Below are 21,517 nucleotides of genomic sequence, written 5' to 3'. Positions count from 1 at the left end.
TGGCAAGATGGTAGATTTTATTCTACTACACGAAAAATAACATTACAAGGAATTCAGGTCTAACACCTGAGTTAAAAGAGAGAAATTGCTAGACTGGATTAAAAAAGCAAGTGTCAAGTATACATACTCTATACAAAAAAACGTTTTAAACTAGAAAGGCATAGGGGTGCCTGGGTGGCTCAATCAGTTAAGCATCCAACTTTGGCTCAGGTCATGATCTCACGATTCATGGGTTCGAGCCCTGCATGGGGCTCTGCGCTGAGAGCTCAGAGCCTGGAGCCTGCTTTGGATTCTGTTTCCCTCTCTTGCTGCCCCTCCCCTGTTCATGCTCTGTCTCTCAAAAATAAATAAACATTAAAAAAAAAAAACAACAACCAGGAAGGCATAAAGAGATTGAAAGTAAAGTTTGGAGAAAGATATACCTTACAACATTAACTAAATTACAGCTGGAAAAAGTACACCAATATCAGACAAAGTAGATTTCAGAACAAAGAATATTATCAAGAATGAACAGGGACATGACATTATGATAAGTGACATACAATCCTAAATGTGTTCCCCTCAACTAAACCAGAGCCTCAAAATAAGTGAGGCTGAAACTGAAAAATGTAATAAACCAATCCACAATTATAGGTGAAGACTTTAACACCCCACTCTCAGTAATAGATGGGACAAGAAAATCAGTCACAACAGAGGAGACCTGAAAAACACTATCAATTAACCAGTCCCTGCTGACAGTTCTAGAACATTCCAACCAACAACACACTATGCTTTCCTTATAAGTATACATGGAATGTTTTAATATGTTGCCATATTCAAAGCTACAAAGCAAACCTCAACATATTTCAGTTAAAAAAAAAGTCACTGAGTATGTTTTCAGATGAAAACAGAATTAAACTAGAAATCAATAACTGGAAGATACCTGAAAATCTTCCAAGATTCCAGACTTACCTAACATAGTCCTATATAATCCATGGGTCAAAGAGTAAGTCTTAAAGAAAGGTTAGAAATACTTTGAGGTAGGGGCACCTGGGTGGCTCAGTCAGTTAAGTGTCTGACTTCTGCTCAGGTCATGATCTCATGGTTTGTGAGTTTGAGCCCCGCATCGGGCTCTGTGCTGACAGCTCAGAGCCTGGAGCCTCCTTAGGAAACTGTGTCTCCCCCTCTCTCCGTCCCTCCCATGCTTGTGATCTGTCTCTCTCTGTCTCTCAATAATAAATAAAAACGTTAAAAAAAAAAAGAAATACTTTGAGGTAGATGAATATACATTTTTTTAAATTGTTTACTTTTAATTTTAAATTCTAGCTGGGGCTCTTTGGGCCCCGAAGGCTTCAACCAAGCCTGGGTGGCTCAGTTGGTTAAGCGTCCGACTTCAGCTCAGGTCATGATCTCATGGTTTGTAGGTTCGAGCCCCACATTGGGATCTGTGCTGACAGCTCAGGGCCTGAAGCATGCCTCGGATTCTGTGTCTCCTTCTCTCCCTCCCCCTCCCCTGTGTGTACACAGGCATGCACATGTGTGGGTGTGTGCACGTGCAGTCTCCCTTTCTCAAAAATAAATAAACATTAAAAAATACAATACTATTTAAAATAGCACCAAAAGAATAAAATACTTAGGTATAAACTTTAAAATGTGCAGGATTTGTATGTTGAAAACTACAAAATACTAGTTAAAGAAACCAAAGACCGGAAATAAATGAAGAGATCTCCTATATTCATAGATAGACTGGAAGTTTCAATAGTGTTAAGATAGCATTTCTCAAGAATTCAATCTATAGATGCAATACACTTTAATTAAAAATCTCACAAAATAAGCTCAGTTAAGCATCCGACTCTTGATTTTGGCACAAGTCATGATTTCAGTTTGTGAGTTGAAGCCTCGCATCAGGCTGTGTGCTGACAGCATGGAGCCTGCTTGGGATTCATTCTCTCTCTCTGTCTCTCTCTCTGCCCCTCCCAGCTCGCACTCTCTATCTCAAAAGTGAATAAACTTTAAAAAAAAAAAAAAGGTAGCTTCATGGAGAAAGGACAGTCTTCTCAATAAATACTGCTGAAATGAATGGACATTCACATATGAAAAAAAATGACACATACTTTGTATCTTGCACAAGAACTCAAAATTGATTATATATCTAAGTGTAAACTGCAAAACTGTACAAGTTCTCAAAGAAAACTGTAGAGGGGCACCTGGGCGGCTCAGTCCGTTAAGCGTCCGACTTCGGCTCAGGTCATGATCTCAGTTTGTGAGTTTGAGCCATGCATTGGGCTCTGTGCTGACAGCTCAGAGCCTAGAGCCTGCTTCTGATTCTGTGTCTCCCTTTCTCTCTGCCCTTCCTCTGCTCACACTCTCTAAAAAAACCCAAACATTTTTTAAAAACTGTAGAAAATCTGTAGCCTTAGAGTAGACAAAGATTTCTTACATAGGACACCAAAAGCACAATTTAAAAAAAAATGGATAAACTAGGCTATCTAGACATTAATTTTTTCCTCTGAGAAAGAGACTGCAAAAAATAATAAAAAGACAAACATAGAGGGTGAGAAAACATCTGCAAATTACATTTTTGACAAAGAAATTATATCTAGGATATGTTTTTAAAAGTATCAAAATTCAACAATAAATACATACATATCCCACTTAAAATGGTCAAAATTTCTGATTAAATACTTCACCAATACTTTTCCAGATATCTGGAAAGCAAATAGCATATGAAAATAGGCTCAATATCATCAATTGAAGAAATTAATACTGCAGTGAAAAACCATTGGACACCTGTTAGAATATTTTTTAAAACTGTGCTGGTAAGATTGCAGAATATCTGGACTCCATACACTACTGGTGGGATTGGAAAATGGTGCAGGCACTTTGAAAGGCAGTTTGACAGTCTTATAATGCTAAACCTATACCACCCATATATACCAGAGATTCCACGCCTTGTATGAAACCAGGCAAAAATGGAAATTTAAATTTATATAAAAACCTATACGTGAATGTCTTTTAAAAAAATTTAGCATTTATTCATTTCTGAGAGACAGAGCGCAAGCAGGGAGGGGGCGAGAGACACACACAGAATCCAAAGCAGGCTCCAGGCTCTGAGCTGTCAGCACAGAGTCCGACGTGGGGCTTGAACTCATGAACTATGAGATCATGACCTGAGCCGAAGTCATACACTTAACCGACTGAGCCACCCAGGTGCCCCATGAATGTCTTACAGCACCTTTAATCATATTTGCCAAATACCAGCAGCAATCCAGGCCTTTTGACTGGTCTCTGGATACAAACCATGGCTCATCAATACAATGGACTACTACCTAACAATAAAAAGGAATGAGCTATGGATAACTCTTAATCACCTTATGCTAAATGAAAGGAGCCCAGCCCCAAAAAGCTATTTATTCTATTATTCCTTTTACATGGCGTTCTGGAAACGAGACCAGTGGTTGTGAGGGGTTGTTGGGTAGGAGAAGCAGTTGTCTGTAAAGGAATGGCACTAGGGCAATTTTGGGGTTGACAGATCTGTGGGGGTGGACACACCATTCTATGCATATGTCAAGGACTGCCATACAGTGAGCTGTAAGCCATGAAGTGAACTTCATGGTATGTAAACAGAAGCATAGTCAGCCAGGACATGGGGAGAGCCCAAGATAAATGCAAGCTGAGATAGATGACCTAACGGAAGCACAAGTGAGCCACATACCCACTATGTAGGGATGGGAAGAAGGTCCCACCCTTGGTGACCTTAGCAAAGAGGGTGCTGACCAGGTGAGGTGAAGGCTAAAGACAACAAGAATTGCACACAAATACTGCGCTGTAACTTACATCTGTCCTTCTTGGTGGGTTAGGATTTCGAGAACTGGCTCACTGATGAATACGAGAGCTGAACAAATATGTAAACACACTGTAGATGAGGACCAGTTTCCTCACTCTGGGAGAAAGAAAAAGGAGGAAATAGGAAATGCTAGAGTCAACTGTGGTGCAGGCCTGGAACTGGAAATATGTATGGACTCATGTCTCACTCACATATATGGCATACGTGTGTGTGTATGTGTGTTTGTGTGTGTGTGTGTGTGTGTGTGTGTGTAAGTAGGAGTTAGCACATGCACATATACTTCCTAGCGCTATCCATTGAGAGGGCTCAGAAGCAGTGACAAGTCAGTAGCGGTGAACACACCACCCAGCAGTATCTTGGTTTCTAAATACCATTCACTAGTAAAGAGAACCAAAGGCCCTTGAAAAAATGGGTCGATTTCAGGGTTGAAACACCTGTGGCACTAGAAAATATATATAGAATAATATCCTATATAATAATAGAATAGAATATATAGAATAAGGAAATTCTTAAAGAAAAATAAAGATGGGGCATTTTGAAAGGGCACAGGAACAGCCCTCAAAGGGCTCTTGGTGGCCAGGGAGAACTTGAGCTATGCACAATAAAAACACGGTAACACTGATGATAACCCAAAGAATGAAATACATATCCTTGAGTCCACAGTGATGTAACTGAATAAAAGGATGAAAGGACAAATGGAGGAATGGTCACTTCTCTCTGCAGAAACATTCCAATTAATAAGTTAGAACACCCTAGTAACACCCGAGGCAAGATCTACCAGTGTAGAAATAGAACATGTGCATACTCTCAAAGCATCGCCCATAAACATTTAATGCTTAAATCAGGACCAACAGTAAGTTTACAGTAGAGAGTCCTGGAAGATGTCACCTTAGCCAAGTAAGAAAGGTTAACATGACCAATAACACCTAGTGACATAATGTACCTCCCGATATCAAACACCAAGAAAAGTACAACCGCCCTATGGCACCTTCCTAATACCGCCAACCTCAATCCCACCATGAGCGTACATCGGAAGCCCCTGAAGTGAGAACATTCCACGAAAAAAACTGATCAGCATTCCCCACCAATGTCTAGGTCACAGAAGACAACAGACAGAGGAACACGTTAGCAGAGTGTAAGGAGGCATGACCACGAAGCGCCTTCTGAAGGCGATCCTGGGACAGGAAAGGACAACGGTGGAAAAACTGGTGAAATTCAAGTCAGTTCTGCCCTTTAGTCAGTAATGTGGAGCTGAAGTGAGTCTCTTAGGGTTGGCAAATGTCCTGCGGTTAGGCAGACGCCGACACAAGGGGAGGCTGGGTGAAGAGTGCGCAGGAAGTCTCTGTGCTCATTTGCTGCAGCCTTTCTGTGGGACTAAAGTAATCTTGTGGAAAACTATATAAAATAAACAGTCTGCCAATACTCCAGAGTCTTTACTCTGTCAACACTAATATTCTGTCTCATTCAGATGAGTGGGCATGAAATCCATCTCCCTGCTGTTCTTACAGTCATAAAGACTTTTTTCTTTCTGCTGGGCATTTTTTTCTTTCTTACTGTTTAATAAGAAACTATTAATTCTTGAGACCAAATCCAACACTTCTCTTGGTCAATTTATTATTATTATTATTATTATTTTTTTTTTTTATGTTTTATTTATTTCTAGGAGAGAGAGAGAGACAGCTTGAGCAGGGGAGGGTCAGAGAGAGAGGGAGTCACAGACTGAAACAGCCTCCAGGCTCCGAGCTGGCAGCCAGCACAGAGCCCGACGCGGGGCTCGAACCCACGAACCGCGAGATCATGACCTAAGCGAAAGTCGGGCGCTTAACCGACTAAGCCACCCAGGCGCACCTCAATTTATTATTTTTAATTTTAATGTTTATTTTTGAGAGACAGAACGCAAGCAGGGGAGGGACAGGGAGAGAGGAGACACAGAATCTGAAGCAGGCTCCAGGCTCCGAGCTTTCAGCACAGAGCCCAATGCGGGGCTCGAACTCACAAACCTTGAGGTTGTGACCTGAGTCGAAGTCAGATACTTGACTGACTGAGCCACCCAGGTGCCCCTCTGTTGGTCAATTTAAAAGCACAGGAAATTTCTTTAAAATATACCAGGACCTACATACACATGTTAAATTTTTAGCACCCGAAAACTGTTCTCATTTTGTATCTTATACCTATTTTTCCATTTCTTGGTTAATTGGGCATAAGGCAACTAAATGGCTCTACTCTGGTTCTGGCCACCTAGACATTAGGAGAATCTGGCTTAGCACGTCATGTAACCCAATCTTATTTGACCATAACTAAAACAAGGACTAATTAAGGATGTGACATTTCCTCAGATAATAATTTTAAAAATGTAAAATGCAGTTAATTATTTTAAAGCATCAAGCCTACAGCTCACAAGGGTCAGGGCTGAGATTCAAACTCAGGTTATGTCTGGCTCCCAGGTTATGTCTGCCTTAAACATTACACATTCAAATGTCATATTGAAAAATCTAACTACAGAGTGATGTGAAAGGTCAACAATAAATTACAGAAATGAAGCTAGCTTATAAATATGTAGGAGCTGAATATTTATAGGCACACACATTAAAAACCTTATATAATTATTTTGATTATGACTAGTAGAACATATAAAATGCCATCCACAAGAAGAATGTAAACTAATAACTTAACCTTTCATATTTCACAACAAATACACTGCAGTTTATATTTTCAGTGTATGCAATTTACGTGAAGGATTTAAAAAGAACACCATACACTGCTTAATGGAGTAGGGGGGAAGACTACTTGGCTCCATTTCAATTAGATTTTGTCCCGATCATGCCAAGTTTCAGACCAAAGTTGGAGATATGATGGGTAGGAAGCCACACAGGGTAGTTTTTCGGAAACTTCATTTCTCCCTGGACAGAGCCACAGGCCTACAGCTTGGGAGGACTCAACAAGGGCTAGGCTTCCTTTCTGTGGATTTCCTTCCCCAAGACAAGGAGAGAGTGATGTGTACCTTCCCGCATGCACTGTGTCTTCAAACTCCCGAAGGGGGAGACCACTGTCCAAGTTTGGAAACCTGAAAATGAATTCTGGATCATTACCTACTTGTTAAACAGGGTTGATACCCTAGGGTGATAGAGGAAAGATAAAACAGAGAGCTTAAATGAATGGAAGACAATGGCATCCTTTTTAAATATCCATAGCACCAAAGCTGAGCCCACCAACTCTGTTCTCGTTTGGATTCGTGCTAACAAAAGTCATTTTATGTGACTTCGCGGTCCCCTTAGCCCTGCGTCTACCCCCAAAGACTATGACTATGGCATCAGAAGTTGTGGTGACAGAAGACAAAGACGGGAAAAGTGACTTGTCTGTGATCACGAGCCAGTGAGGACGAGAACACAGACTCGTTAAGCACTCCGACAACTTACATTTATGACTCTGTGGTGTCGCTCATTTTGCTGTCGCCTGCTGCACGGGGTGATAGCTACTACTGCAGACCACGCTGAGCACCTGTTATATTAGATGTTGGCGAACTACGGCTGCTGGGCGGGCTGCATGTGACATGCTGCCTGTTGTCATCGATAAAGTTTCACTGGCACACGGGAGGCTCACTGGTTTACGGATCATCTAAGGCAGCTTGTGGCCACGGCCAAAAGTGCTAGTAGTCATGACAGAGACTGTATGACCCACAAAACCTAAAATACTATCAGGCCCTTTCCAGAAAAAATTTGCCCACGTCTATATTCTGCTGTCATATTGAAATCTCACGAGCACCCCGTGGCAGTGGTAAGTATCAAATTCCCCTTACACAGGGAGGTTCAGAGACTTCCACACGGCTAGGGTGCATCAGAGCCAAAATCAGAAACCGGGTTTCCATGTATTTAGGGATCCTATTGTTATGCCAGTAAGATGTACTGATTTCGTACTTTTCTTACAACTGTTCTTTTCTTGGTGTGTACGATATAGACTGGAATGCTGCAGTGGGTGAAGCCTGGTGCTCACCCCTCTGCATCGGCCAGGGACTCCGGGATGGATATAAAAAAACCGGTACCTGTTCCCAAAATCCTAAATGCATGGCCCTTAAAAGCCCTATTACTTCCTGTTTTTTCTGATACTCCATAAAATTTTATGTGCGTGTAAAATTAACTTTATTTTCTGTGACTTTACATTCATGAGGGAAAGGAGAGGTATTCAGCGCAGCAATCTTGTTCTTCAAAAGTATGTGTTTTGGTAAACTCACATGGAACACTTTCCCTAAAGAGGTATTTCAAAGTCCCCTGTGGGCTGGATGAAGGGTACCCTGCCGGCCCATAACTGCCAGACAGTGACACCTGCTGGCAGGTGCGCAGACTCTGGAGAGGTCAGCACCACCCCCTCCCGATCGCACTCTCCTGCAGTAATCTGTTTCCTTTCTTCTCATGTGGCTAGAAATACTTCTTGGAGACCCAGACAAACAACAGCAACAATTGGGGGAAAGTTCTCTTAAAGCCCGCAACTACTGCAGTAATAAACTTCGGTGTTATTTTGGGTGTTTTTAAAAAGATGAGAACATCACGAAGAATGTAATAGGCCAGAGTTTAACGTTTTCCTTTAGGAAGTAATCAAAGACTCCTATCTGGGCCGTTCGTTAGTGACATGAACACTTCTTTACCTTACATATAAATCTTAAGAGCTATTAGAGTTTCACGTTGCACATGGACATTTTTCTTAGGAGCAATAATGTCTTCCAGCAAAATCCCAGGGACAAAAACATACCGACGGGTTTCATGTGGACAGAATTTCATTTAGCGAAACCCACTTCAATTTATTTTAAGGGTAGATGTGCTGCCGGGTTTAAACTCTGCCGCTTAACATCATTTTCGTACACACATTCTCATATACTTCTGCCCCAGCGAGAATCGCTTTTGCAGCTGCACTTTGCCTCACTGAATGGCTCTCCCAGTTTGGCAGCTGAGGGCACATATTAACATTCCTAGCACTGAGGTCCGGCACTCTGTTGACAAAAACATTCTTTGGATCAAGGCATGAAAGCAAATAGCCAGCAGCACGGTTTTTGACACAAAAGGTGAAAAGGAAAAAGTACTCACTAATACCCCCAGAACACGGGCACTGCATTCCTGAGGCGGCGTCACTTTGCACAACGAGAAGAATATGAGGTCTACATGCAGCTGGTGGGGGGGAATAGACTTTTCATGAGCACATACTGTAATTACAGCTCGGGTTGCTAGTTTTGAGTGAAACGGAAACTTCTTTAGAAATGCCAAATGTCCGTATCTTATTTTTTTAATCTTTAATAAATTTTTTTAAAGTTTATTTATTTATTTTTGAGAGAGAGATTAAGAGTGAGAAGGAGGGAGACACAGAATCCGAAGCAGGTTCCAGGCTCTGAGCTGTCAGCACAGAGCCCGACATGGGGCTACAACTCACAAACCATGAGATCATGACCTGAGCTGAAGTCAGACGCTTAATGGGCTGAGCCAGCCAGGTGCCCCGTGCCAAATGTTTATGTTTTGATGATTGGCTTAGAAAAATTTGTAATTCCTCCTGCTTCATTCAAAGTAAATGTTTCCTAGCATCTGTCCATTTAATCACCTTGGACATTAGCACAAGAATCAGAGGATAAAGCGGGCAGCCATGTAGCCTGCTATTGCTAAGGGTAGGAAGGATCTAAAATATCAAGGGTCTTCAGGCCTTCATCACACCGTCGTTTTCACACTGATCTTCAGTACTTGCTCTTTATCACCCAGGGAGCATGGGTGTGACCGTGGTGAAGGACATTCCGAGTATCGTGTTGGTTGGCACAGAAGAGAGGAGAATGAGTTTAGGATAATTAAAAAAAAAAAAAAAAATTGACAATAATGCCAGGAAAAGAAATACTAAAGTTAAGGAGAAATAAACCTTGAGTAAACCTTTGGTGAAAACAGACAAAATGACAAAGACATAAAGGAATAGCTAAACATATAGCATAGGAAGCCTTGGACTTTTTCCAGAAGGTCACAAGCTGGCCAAGACATTACCAAATGGTAACAATGTTTAAGAAATAAATACTCCGGGAGAGCTAGGGTGGCTCAGTCCATTGAGTGTCCACTCTGGCTCAGGTCGCAGTCTCACGGTTTGTGATTTGAGCCCCACATTGGGCTCACTGCTGTCAGTGTGGAGCCTGCTTTGGATCTTCTGTCCCCCTGTCTGTCTACCCCTCCTCTCCCTTCTCTCTCTCAAAACAAAAACAAAAACAAACAAAAACAAAACCCCACAAAAACCAAACAGAAAGAAAAGAAATATTCTGGTGACATACTCTGTAGTAATTCTGGCCTTTCTGAGCCTTCACTACATTTTGGTGAATGAACGGAATCTCAGACAGGGTGTTTTTTGGTAACAACCACATGTGTGCAACAGAAAAGATCCATTAAATGACCAAACCCCTAAATTTCCCCTGTAAACCTAAACACACTACTCTCAGGATAGGTTTTTGGGTGTTATTCTGGCAAAGCCTGGCATTTAGAATCCAGTCTCCCTAAACACCACCATTGTGGGTTCCATTTTCCTTTAAAACAATGGACCCCATTTCTCAGATGTCTGAGGTGTTTGAGATTTAAAGATACGCTGCACGTTATCACCCATCCTGTGATCGGGCTCTGTCTGTGATGTTTGTGAAGGTCAGATCCCCTCCTGGAGGCACCATAGGACCCACTGCCCGCGTGGCTCCTACACTGTTAAACCAGGAAACCTGACACGTGGCTATCAAAACTGCGCGGGAACTTAAATCAGTATCCAGAGAAGGCAACGATGCAAATTTTCATTTGATCAAGCGTTGACATTTTAGATGAATGGGTTCCCAAAAGGCATGGGGCTCCTGAATCTCGCTACTCAGTTTTCTTTAATCACTATATTCTTTAGTAGGCATCTATGACCTGTCAGCATAATTAGTGACAAATGTCGACTGGAAAATCTAGGTGCCAAAGGACTGTGAGCTGGTTGGGTTTACTTAGTTATTTCTGACTTCCACTCTTCACCTGGCTAGACTACCTGTCTCCTGACGACTGAGGCTGGGTTGGCAGGAAAGGCATCTGCGAAGCCACTATAATCACTACCTTTTTGAATACAGGCAGGAAAGCTAACCGTGCTAAGTGCCGTGACACCTTACTGCCGGCCCAGCCCTCCGCATTTTGTTGAATGGTCACTGTGGACATGCAGCAACTGGAATTCCAGTGTGGCTTCTGACAGTGCGCGTGCACAGGCTTCCTATGGGATTTCTGTTCGATTACAAGTACGAGAAGTGATACCAAGACCCCCGGATGCCACAGTAGCATTTGATAAAGCTGCTCCCCACCGAAGAACAAAGACAGCAAGTTCTGTGTGAAAAGACTCTCCAGAGTACAATTTTATCTCTTGTTTTCATCTGCTGGGCCATGAAGACAGAGAATACGTGATCAGGGAGGAATATTGAGAGGGGTAGGGGGTCCTAGGTGGCATCTAAAGTCGCAGAAGGAACCACGGCCATGCGTCTGAACCCTGCGAGGGGTAGACCGCCCTGTGTGGCCAGCGCGATGGGGAACCCCAGCGGGAGTGGAGGACGCAGAGAAGCGATCCTAGAATGGAAATCACTCGACACTGACCAGCCTCAGACCCCCGAGCTCCAGTCTATCAGCAGGTGTATGCTTCAAAATTTAAAACTGCAGTACATGAAAACACCAATTCTCCTTCCTAAGTTTCTACATCTCAGCCACAGCATCTCCTACAAACGTATGCCTAGTAATTTGTATGTTTCCTTCGGAAGGGAAATTGACAGTAAAAGTGAAACACTTGGTAACAAGCTGTGACACGTTATCATATCCTTATGGATTTGAAAAGGGCAATGTTTTCAAACATACAGAAACCTTAAAGCGGGAACAAATCAAGCCCTTACCTTTTAGGACAATCTATTCTATGGGGACACTTCTATACCAAAAGTGATGCTGGGTCAGAGTAGAAATTAATTCCAGGGGAAACAGTGCTCCCTAATTTAATAAATGAAGAATGAGATGTCTATATTAGTTGTTACACATTTATACGCATACCTGCAATCGGATGTCACAAGGAAGAAGCCACACCAGACTTTCCACCCAAACTTGTAAACTCCATCTTCAGGGGAAAGAGGGACACTGAGGGGCTGAGGCACTCTCTTTACAAAAACAGCCTTCCAGAAAGAGGCTCTTGCTCTGTTATTATTGTTGCTGCTGAACAGGACCATCCACTTAATGAAATCATACTTCTTTTAGTCACCATGGTCTAATTTCTCACTATGAAATAAAATCCCATCATGGGAGGGGGAGGGGGGAACCAAAACCAAAACGAAACACAAAAACTCAGCAATGAAAATTCCAGAGTTACAGATCAAAAGCCCCATTATCTTTTCTTTCCTTGTTTCAAAAACATTTGAAAAAATAATCTGGATTGAAAGACAAGTGTATGTGGGTCTAAGGAGGCAATGGCTTTAAATGACTTTCGATGATATAAAACAAAATTTAAACTTTTTAAGTCTTTGGAACACTTTCCACATCATGGAATGTTTGAGAGGATAAAAATACTGGGGCGCCTGGGTGGCTCAGTTGGTTAAGCATCTGACTTCAGTGCAGGTCATGATCTTGTAGTTCGTGAGTTCGAGCCACGCGTCGGCCTCTGTGCTGACAGCTCAGAGCCTGGAGCCTGTTTCAGATTCTGTGTTTCTCTCTCTGTCTGTCCCTCCCCCATTCGCACTCCGTCTCTCTCGCTCTCAAAAATAAAAATAAACAATAAAATAAAAGTACTAGAATTTTTAAGTGTCACAACTTCAAGAAATTGGTATAAACTGCCACAGCAGAGGCTCTGAGTCCATCTAAGGAAAAATGAGCATAGTTGACCGCCCCTTGGTGCTGGTCAGGTGTGCGCCCCATCCGACTCTCACATCTTGTCCCAGTCACATGCTTATCAGCCCCCCACTCTGCTCTGCCAGCCTCAGAGGTTCTGCCCAAACAACTCCTTCGGAGCAGAATGCACCCTCTGTTAGCGCCCGTACTTCGCTCATGAAGAAGCAATGTACGGGTGGATGAGCCCCCCACCCCTTCTTATGGGACACCCTCGGCGGTCCTTCTGCAACCAGCGAGGCATCTCAGCTCCTTCCCTGACCCCAGCCTTGCAGAGTGAGCCCTGCTGAGTCTGTGCCTCCCGGGGGCGGTGCCTGTGCAGCTGGTCACGGGCTAAATGCATAAATGGATGTGTCCATGAGAAAATAAACCTTTCTTCTCTGGAACTATTGAAAGAGAGAACAGATCTTCACCAACCTGGAGTGACCATTACTGACGATGAAAAGAACGGAATCGTCGGAAAACCTGAATTACCTTCTAGTCTTCTGATCCAATGGCCGATAAATAACAAATTAACAAATGCCATCATCGCCTCACCCTGACCTAGGTCCACCTTGGCCATGTCACGTAAACACTGCTTACAGGCGAAGGCGTTAAACGTTGTTACTAGGGACACCACCACAGCTGAGTGAAGGGATTTCACCGGAAAAGAACAGGTCAAATTCTAAAAATAATACTAATACGGAACCATTTTCTGACGGATTATAGGTCATCGTTTCCCCCAGTCCTTCATTAAATCAGCAACTATGTACTAGCTGTCACTTGCCAGCCACCATCCTATGAAGCTGGGGGATTACAGCAGTGGACACAATAAACTGTGTGTCCTCATGCTGTATTTTCTAATTGAAAGAAACAGATGGTAACACACACACACACACACACACACACACTCACACACACTCCTGGCAGTGGTGAGTGCAATAAGGGACTAAAAAGGCAGAAGAGAGAGGGGCAGGAATTGCCAGCAGTGAGAGAGGCGCTGTCTGGAAGGGGTCAGGAAGCCCTCCCTGATGCGGCGACACTGAAGGGCGCGATGAGCTAGGTCCGGCAGGGGTGGGGCCGGCTAGGGAGAGACCTCCTGAGCAAGGTGAGTGGGCTGGAGAGCTCCCCAGCAGAGGGCAGAGCGGTGCTCTGAAAGGGACAGGAAACCTCTAGAGGGTTTTAGGCAAAGTAATGACGTAATTAAAACAAAGCACTGCGGCGGCTGTGCTGACAGAGTCTGTGAAGAAGCTGGATGGAGTTGGACCCAGAGACCAGTCAGGGTCTCGTCCAGGCGATTTCGCAGGGGCAGTGACAGCTCTGGCCAGGGGTGGGCAGTAGAGGTGCTGGGCTCCCAAACTCATTTTGAAAGAAGAGCCAAAGGGTTCAGGGGTAAACCGGAGACAGAGGGTATCGAGGATGACTTCGGGAGGTCCGAGTTAGTAGCTGGGGGGATGGACCAGAAGAGAGGGGAGGTGTGCTTCTGAGAGGTGAGGGGGTGACTCGGAAGTCTGGGGCTAAAATGAGCAAATCAGGAGACTCTAGATGCTGGCGAGGATGTGGAGAAACGGGAACCCTCCCACACAGTTGGTGGGAATGTAAACTGGTGCAGCCCCTCTGGAAAACAGTGTGGAGGTTCCTCAAAAAATTAACACTAGAACTCCCCTATGACCCAGCAATAGCACTGCTAGGAATTTACCCAAGGGATACAGGGGTGCTGATGCATAGGGGCACATGGACCCCAATGTTCATAGCAGCACTCTCAACAATAGCCAAAACATGGAAAGAGCCTAAGTGTCCATCAACGGATGAATGGATCAAGAAGATGTGGTTTATCTATACCATGGAATACTATATGGCAATGAGAAAGAATGAAATCTGGCCATGTGTAGCAACGTGGATGGACCTTGAGGGTGTTGTGCTGAGCGAAATAAGTCAGGCAGAGAAGGACAGATACCATATGTTTGCATGTATAGGAGGATTAGGAGGAACTTAACGGAGGACCATGGGGGAGAAGAAGGGGAGAAATGGTGGGGGAAAGGGAGAGAGGCAAACCATGAGAGACTCTTGAATGCTGAGAACAAACTGAGGACTCATGGGTGTGGGGGGGGAGGGGGGAGATGGGCATGGAGGAGGGGCACTTGTGGGGATGAGCACCGGGTGTTATATGGAAACCAACTGGACAATAAACTATCTGTAAAAAAAACAAAAAACAAAAAAACAAAAAAAAGGGAAATTAGGCCACCCTGTAGACATGCGGCACCCACTGCAGCTTCTGGGCTCGCTACCCTCAACGCCGAGGCAGCTGAGGAACTGTGAAGCCAGATTCCCCGGCTAACTATCATTGATTTAATAGAGTGGAACTTCTTTTCAAAGAATAATAAGACATGACCATAGGACAGCAATGAACAAAAACACAAAGATTGCAGGCAATCGTTCATCCAATCTGCCCAAAGTTACGCTCCTACAATATAAGGGACTTATGGGTAAGGCTGGTGTAGAAAAAGAAACTGTTCTAGAAAACAATTTAAAATTAGAAAGCAAAATTAGTTTTCTTGGCATCTCCACACGAGGTGATGCTGTTCGTGCAAGTGTAAAACACCAAGCAACCAATCAGCCGCATGCTATCCATGGATGTAGAAATGCACGAACTGAAGAGAGAACCCCGATGTTCAGTTAGCGTCTGGCTCTGTGAGGGAGAGGACTGGAAATAGTGGCCTGATGTGTAATGACTTGCTTAGCTATTTTTTTTTTTTTTCTAAAAAATACACTGAATTAATGAGAAAGACTTGAAGCAAATATGAGAATACATAATAATCAGCTCTGGTGTGAACTCATGGATGCATGTAATACAACTCTTTGTAGTCTTTTTGTATTTTGAAAAAAGAATCAAAATATTTTTATACAAGCACACTAGAATGAATGGAAAATAAGACCACTGGTTTAAAACAACAATTCTTTACTACCTGTATACCTATATTCCAAGCCCATAATAAAGCAAAGGAAGAATAGATGTGTTGGCCTATTCATTAGGAATTGTGAGGTTTCCAGAATGGCATGGCACTTGGCAAAATCCACCTGTATGCTACGATTGACTATTCAGTAAAAACTGTGAAAAAACCAGAGTACACTACTCATAATCACAGGAATTTAAAAAATTTAACCAAGAGGAAAACAAGTAAAATACCAAGTTTTATCAGAAGACCTCTCCTGAATACGGAATTAGAATATCAAGTTTGAGTTATAAGCCGAACCCTGCTTCAAGTGCTTTTGGGACAAGCTGAGGAACAGAAAAATCAAGAGTAGATGAGTAAGTCCATCTGTCAGCCAATGTAAACAATACATGATAACTCATGAAAACCACACTTGATTTTCCTATGCAAATTTAGAATATAAACACTACCTTCCTGTAACTTTAGAGGCTCTTTTGCTGAATTTTTATAAGACAGAGAGATCTTCTTCAAGAAGTAAAACCTGGAGGCGCCTGGTGGCTCAGTCAGTTAAGTGTCCGACTTCAGCCCAGGTCATGATTTTGCAGTTTGTGGGTTTGAGCCCCATGTCAGGCTCTATGCTGACAGCTCAGATTCTGGAGCCTGCTTCAGATTGTGTGTCTCCCTCTCTCTCTGCCCCTCTCCTGCTCATGCTCCGTCTTGTGTGTCTCAAAAATAAACACTAAAAAAAGTAAAAAATAAAAAAAGTAAAACCTATAAATGAGCATATATGGTAATAATACTTTGTACACTTACATGTTTTTCAGACATTAGTATTTCACATTTCTGCTTTGTACCTTTTCTAGTCTATGGGTGATAAACTTGCTCAAACTTACTCATTCCTCCTAGTTTTTTGCTTCTGAATGACTCAGCAAAATAGCAATACAGCAAAGAATAACAAAGCAAATAAATAATAAAGCAAAGGAAACAATCTATTCCCTTCATTATGGTAGTTCACTTACTGCATGATGACTAAGAGCAGAAAATAAACCAACAGTCTGTATCAGAGGTGAGTTATAATTAATTCTATTAAATGTGTCAATGTGCCAGTGTGTTTAAACAAAGACAATACATAGAATTCAATTTCTGGCAATTCAGAAATCAGCTTTTAGTAAATAAGGTCCTAGGACAGAAAAGTTACCTATACAGTAATGTGATATGCACTTTTCAACCCTGCTTGCCAGGAAGTTACCCCAAACATCTATCAAAGCATCGTAGGTGTCTAAAACACTTAACAAGCACCTTATTGTCCTAAATTTGTTACGATTACCTTTTTCTCTATCAAGGATGTATCAGTTTATTCCCAAAAAGGAGTTAAAGGCAATCCTTTCCATGTGCTTAAAATACTGAAACATATCAGCTGTACCGCTTAAAACGTGAGTCACTTCCTCTGCATATTTAGAATTAAGTTCAGGCTGATTCATTTAGTGCGCTACTGTTAGCTGGAATTAAAAGCGTTTGACTTTTTACCTATATTTACAATGATGTGCTCACCACTTACTCTTTGGGAATTTTCTCCATACCAAATTAATGCATATTAACTGAGACACAGCAAGCAGGTAAATGTCTAAGTTAGGGCACTTTTCAAAAACAGGAGGACTTTTTTTTTTTTTTTTTTTTTTAAAGAAAATGTATCTCTTGGATAAGTTCTTGGGTTTATGTAAAAAAAAAAAAAAGTCTTACAAAAGAAGAGTTCTACTTCCTAGTTAGAACAGAAAAACGGGTTTATTTTCCCTCAAAATTGGTTAGAGATAAACACTTAGATTTGTTAACTCTGTTATGAAAACCACCAGCCAACTTTTTCAAGATGACCAACATTTTGGGGAAGCAAACAAATGTTGTAATCCACAAACATTCCCAGAGTGGCTGCTATGCGCAAGGCCCTGCTCTAAGGGCTGTGAGTGCAGCTAGGATCGCTCCGTCATTACTTCTGCTCACGGTCTGCTTAAAAATCTCCAGGAGGGGGTGAGGTCAGCATGTAAATAATCCAAAAACGAGGCAGAAAGGGAGTCCATGCTTTCAGAGAGCGAACTCGAAAATACGACAGGAGCTGAGAGAAGAGAAAACTTGTTTCCCACAGCAGGGGAGGGGAAAATCAGAGAAGCCTTCATGGCAGCAGTGGATCTGAGCTAGACCTTACACCCAAGTATGATTCTGTCCAATGCGCATCGGGAGCCACGTTTTGCATGGGGGTTGAGGGCGGGGTTTTAAGGGAGGGCTGTATAGGTAGAGAGCCGGATCAATGTCATGTAAGCAGGAAAGGTACGCAGTAGGGCAGGTGAAAGAAGGAGATGAGAAAGAAGGGTGGTGAAGTGGGTGGACACCAGACCCTGAAGGGCCATGAGGATATGAGCTCATCATTTATTCGGTCGGCAAATGGAAACCAACAGAAGATTTGCAGCAGAGTGGTATGACCAGACACATGCTTCAGGAAGATTAATTTAACATCTGTGGGCATGGATGGATGGGAAGGAAGACGAATCAACGATGGGAAAACTGAGTAGAAGTCGACTGTATAGTGTGAATAAGCGGTAATGAAAATCAGAACTAAGCAGGATCAGTGGGGATAGAAAGAAGAATATGGATGCAAAAAAAAATAGTACATCGTAAATAGCATTTATGAAAAATATGGAATAAAGCCTTACCTGATTCTTCTGTATCTTGTTCATCTATTAAACCTACTGAGACGCCTAAATCCACACATTTCTTGCTATGTGTCTTGGACTTCATGTGTTTTGTCAGATTTCCTTAAGGGAAAAGAATGTTTACTAAGCTTATGTAGTATTATTTTGCAGTGGCATTTGTCAACACTGGCAAATTCATTCCTACTTCAAGTGAAAGCACAGACTGTGGTTATACAATTCCAGGACTAAACTTTAGGCAAAATATTGGAATCTGTATGTTGGAATGACCTTGTTATTTATTACTAACCACTTCCCTTTTCAAATCTACTTGGATAATGTCTACTTGAGCCTTTGGTGTCTCTTCTGCTGCCCTTATGTAGTTTTTTAAAATGTTGGACACATATTCAATTTAAAGTCCCTTTTGGATAGCACTAAGATCTGTCGTTCCTGGACTCCAAATTCTCCCCTGCTGTGCCGCCTGGATCTCACTCATGCTACTCTGTTTCCTTGCATGCTTTTTAGGTTTTATTGTGAGCTCATCTTCAGCAAGACTGTTTTCCATGGAGTCTTAAGTACGCTGGGTTGCAGAAATATCTCTACGGGCCAGTTTTCCAGTTGCTTCTACCTGGGACTTAAGGTTTCAGACCTCTGATTCTAGACCAGTTATTTATTTATTTGTTTTGCATGACATAGGTATGGGGTTTTGCTTTTTAGCAGATACGTTTTCTCCCACCTGGTCCAGAGTCCCTGGACTGGAGGGCCAGGCTTATTTCAGAGGCCTTGGACTCTATTCCAGGATTAACATTAAAATCCTTGGGTTGTGGGCATATATCTGGCTTTGCTGTCCCCATGAATGCTTTTATTTTAACTTAACATCCTATTTACTACTATTACTACTACTACTACTACTACTACTACTACTACTACTACTACTGTCTACTCACCATACTAGTATGGAGTTTCTTTTTTATTTGTTACCTGAGAATTTACTTTTTAAATTTCAAGCTTGACTATCTATTAAAAACTACATTTGTATAAACAGTATTTCTGTTATTTGGAACGTGGGAGAATTTCTTGCATGAATTTCATTTCACTATAATGACCAGAAGTCTCACAATAATCTCTCTAAAGATGTGTTCGCTTTGGCTGCTAATGTAGCTAAGTATTATCAGGTTCACTGGGACCCACTGGGGACATTTATCCTGAAGTGATCATGAATGCAAGGGAAGAGCTCAGATTTGAAGCACACCAGGCAGTTTCAGTGCATGATGCCACGCACACATAAAAACTGCCAACAAGAGAAAACGTCTCTTTTGAGAAAACAAACAAAATCTAAATACTTAGCTTGGCGACCAGGGGCAAATTCATATTTGAGAAGCATTTAGAAGAGTTAAAAATGTCTGAATCCTTGGTCTTAACTTTGGGCTTGCAGTAGCTGAAGGGCCTGTGAAACTGCTGTATCTATAGAGCCTCAGTACCACTAAAAATTCCCTAAGTACGGAGAACTGGTCACGCTGTTGCAGCCGATTCTTGCCCTAGATAGTGCGCACAGCATCATAAAGCTTAAGGGGCTCAAGTGTGAGAGGCTGCCTGGACTAGACAATATCTAAGCCCCAGCAAACCCTGACTTCTGTCATTCCAGAGATGACACCTGGCTTGGGTGGCTTGGCCATGTCTGATATTTACTTCAAATACACTTAAAAAACAACAACAACAATAAAAACCATGAAGTAAATATGGCAAAACGTTAACAATCAGTAAATGCTGGATTGTTATATTGGTGTTCATTATACATATCTCTACTTATCTGTAAAGTTCAAAATTTTCATGTGAAAAAGTTGTAAAAAAAAAAATGGTTTGGCCATGTTAACATGGCTTAAGTTTCCACTTACAAGTCAAAGTACTTCCTAATACAATAACAATATTACAAACCAAATTACTTTACTCAAAGTGCTTTTGTTCCCTACATGGACAGCCACAGAAGGTTATTTGCCTCTTAGGGATGTTCATGGATAATTATAACCAGACAGATTTGGGACTATAAGCTTTTAATAAGCGTGTTTTCTCATAATGAAGCTATTGTTTATTATTAAGTGACTTCTTAAATAAGTTAAAATAAACAAAACGATTCGCATTTTAACATGCAAAACAGATGCAACTATGCCCCAGCAATGCCACAAACCCTGTGCATCAACTTCATGAGTAAGTTATTTTCACGGATTTAATAAACATTAGTCTAAACCCTCTGGAAAGCTCGTGAGGTTTTGCTTCTGGGCTCCTAGGGCTACACAGAGAGTCCAGCTTTCTGTGACATAAACGGTAGTAAATCCTGCAGGCAGGCAAGCTCACTGTATCTTTTCTGCAGACTGACCTTTAAAGCAGAATAGTGAAAACAAATCAATTAACATTCTTTTGAAAGTGTCCTCGTGAAACAGATTAAGAGGACAAATGACAAGGTAGAGATTTATGGGCGTTAGCCGTCAGAAGCATCAATTTCTAGCACTGCAGACTGGTTACCTAGCAGCAGCGTGCTGCGTCTGCGTGCCCGTATTCAGGTAGCATCCCATTACGTCACTGTCTTTCCGTTACCATCCAGACACATCCAATGAGGAGTCGAGCTGCACTGGCTGGACAACAGAGTACATCAAGGACGACAAAATCTGCAGCCTAACCTAGAAGCAAGTCTACTGTCACGTGGCTGATGTTTAAAAGATGCTGTGGAATGTGTTTTACAGACATTCACAAAAGGAAGACTTCTACAAGGAAGCCGACCCATAAAATCCAGAACTGTCATGCTGAGAAGGGGGAAATCCTGAATTTCTAGTAGTTTCTTCACCAGTCTCCTGAGCTAGGGTCACTTCCCTCAAATACGTATTTCTCACGTAGCTGCAATGGATTATCTGACAAACAAAGCATCTAACGTACATTCAGATGGGCAGCATATCCGAGAAGCGGAAGACACGAAAACTGCAAAGATGTAATGCTCACTCTTCGGGGGTCATTATGCTCTGTCCGCGTCTTAGGTAACATTTATCTAAACTTCATGTGATGCTGTTTGGAGTTGTTTCAGTCAGATTACTATTTGGTGATTCAGAGTATTTTCCTGGGTCAAGAAATCTCTGCAGTTTTGTTTGGTTTTTCTACACCTAAGGGTTCCTTCCTTTCTTGCCCTCATTTTATGAATATAATTTTTTAAGTATCCTCATTCCTTTTCTTCTGTTTACTGAG

The 21,517-nt window shown here is 42.2% G+C and overlaps 1 protein-coding gene across 7 annotated transcripts in view; it reads right to left on the bottom strand.

Moving 5' to 3' along the window:
* Positions 1-21,517, bottom strand: part of HIVEP1 (HIVEP zinc finger 1) — a 155,305-nt gene that overhangs the window by 7,406 nt on the left and 126,382 nt on the right. For 6 of the 7 annotated variants that reach the window (XM_039231880.1, XM_039231883.1, XM_039231878.1 and 3 more), the window contains exon 7: positions 18,311-18,412. The exons of the other annotated variant lie outside the window; for it this stretch is intronic. In XM_039231880.1, coding sequence (XP_039087811.1) covers positions 18,311-18,412 — 102 coding nt within the window. The remainder of the gene's footprint in view (positions 1-18,310; positions 18,413-21,517) is intronic. 7 annotated transcript variants of the gene reach the window in all.

The sequence above is a fragment of the Hyaena hyaena genome, unplaced genomic scaffold, assembly GCF_003009895.1.
Source record: "Hyaena hyaena isolate Hyena2069 unplaced genomic scaffold, ASM300989v1 scaffold_60, whole genome shotgun sequence".
NCBI lineage: Eukaryota > Metazoa > Chordata > Mammalia > Carnivora > Hyaenidae > Hyaena > Hyaena hyaena.
This window is presented reverse-complemented; position numbering and strand designations above follow the sequence as displayed.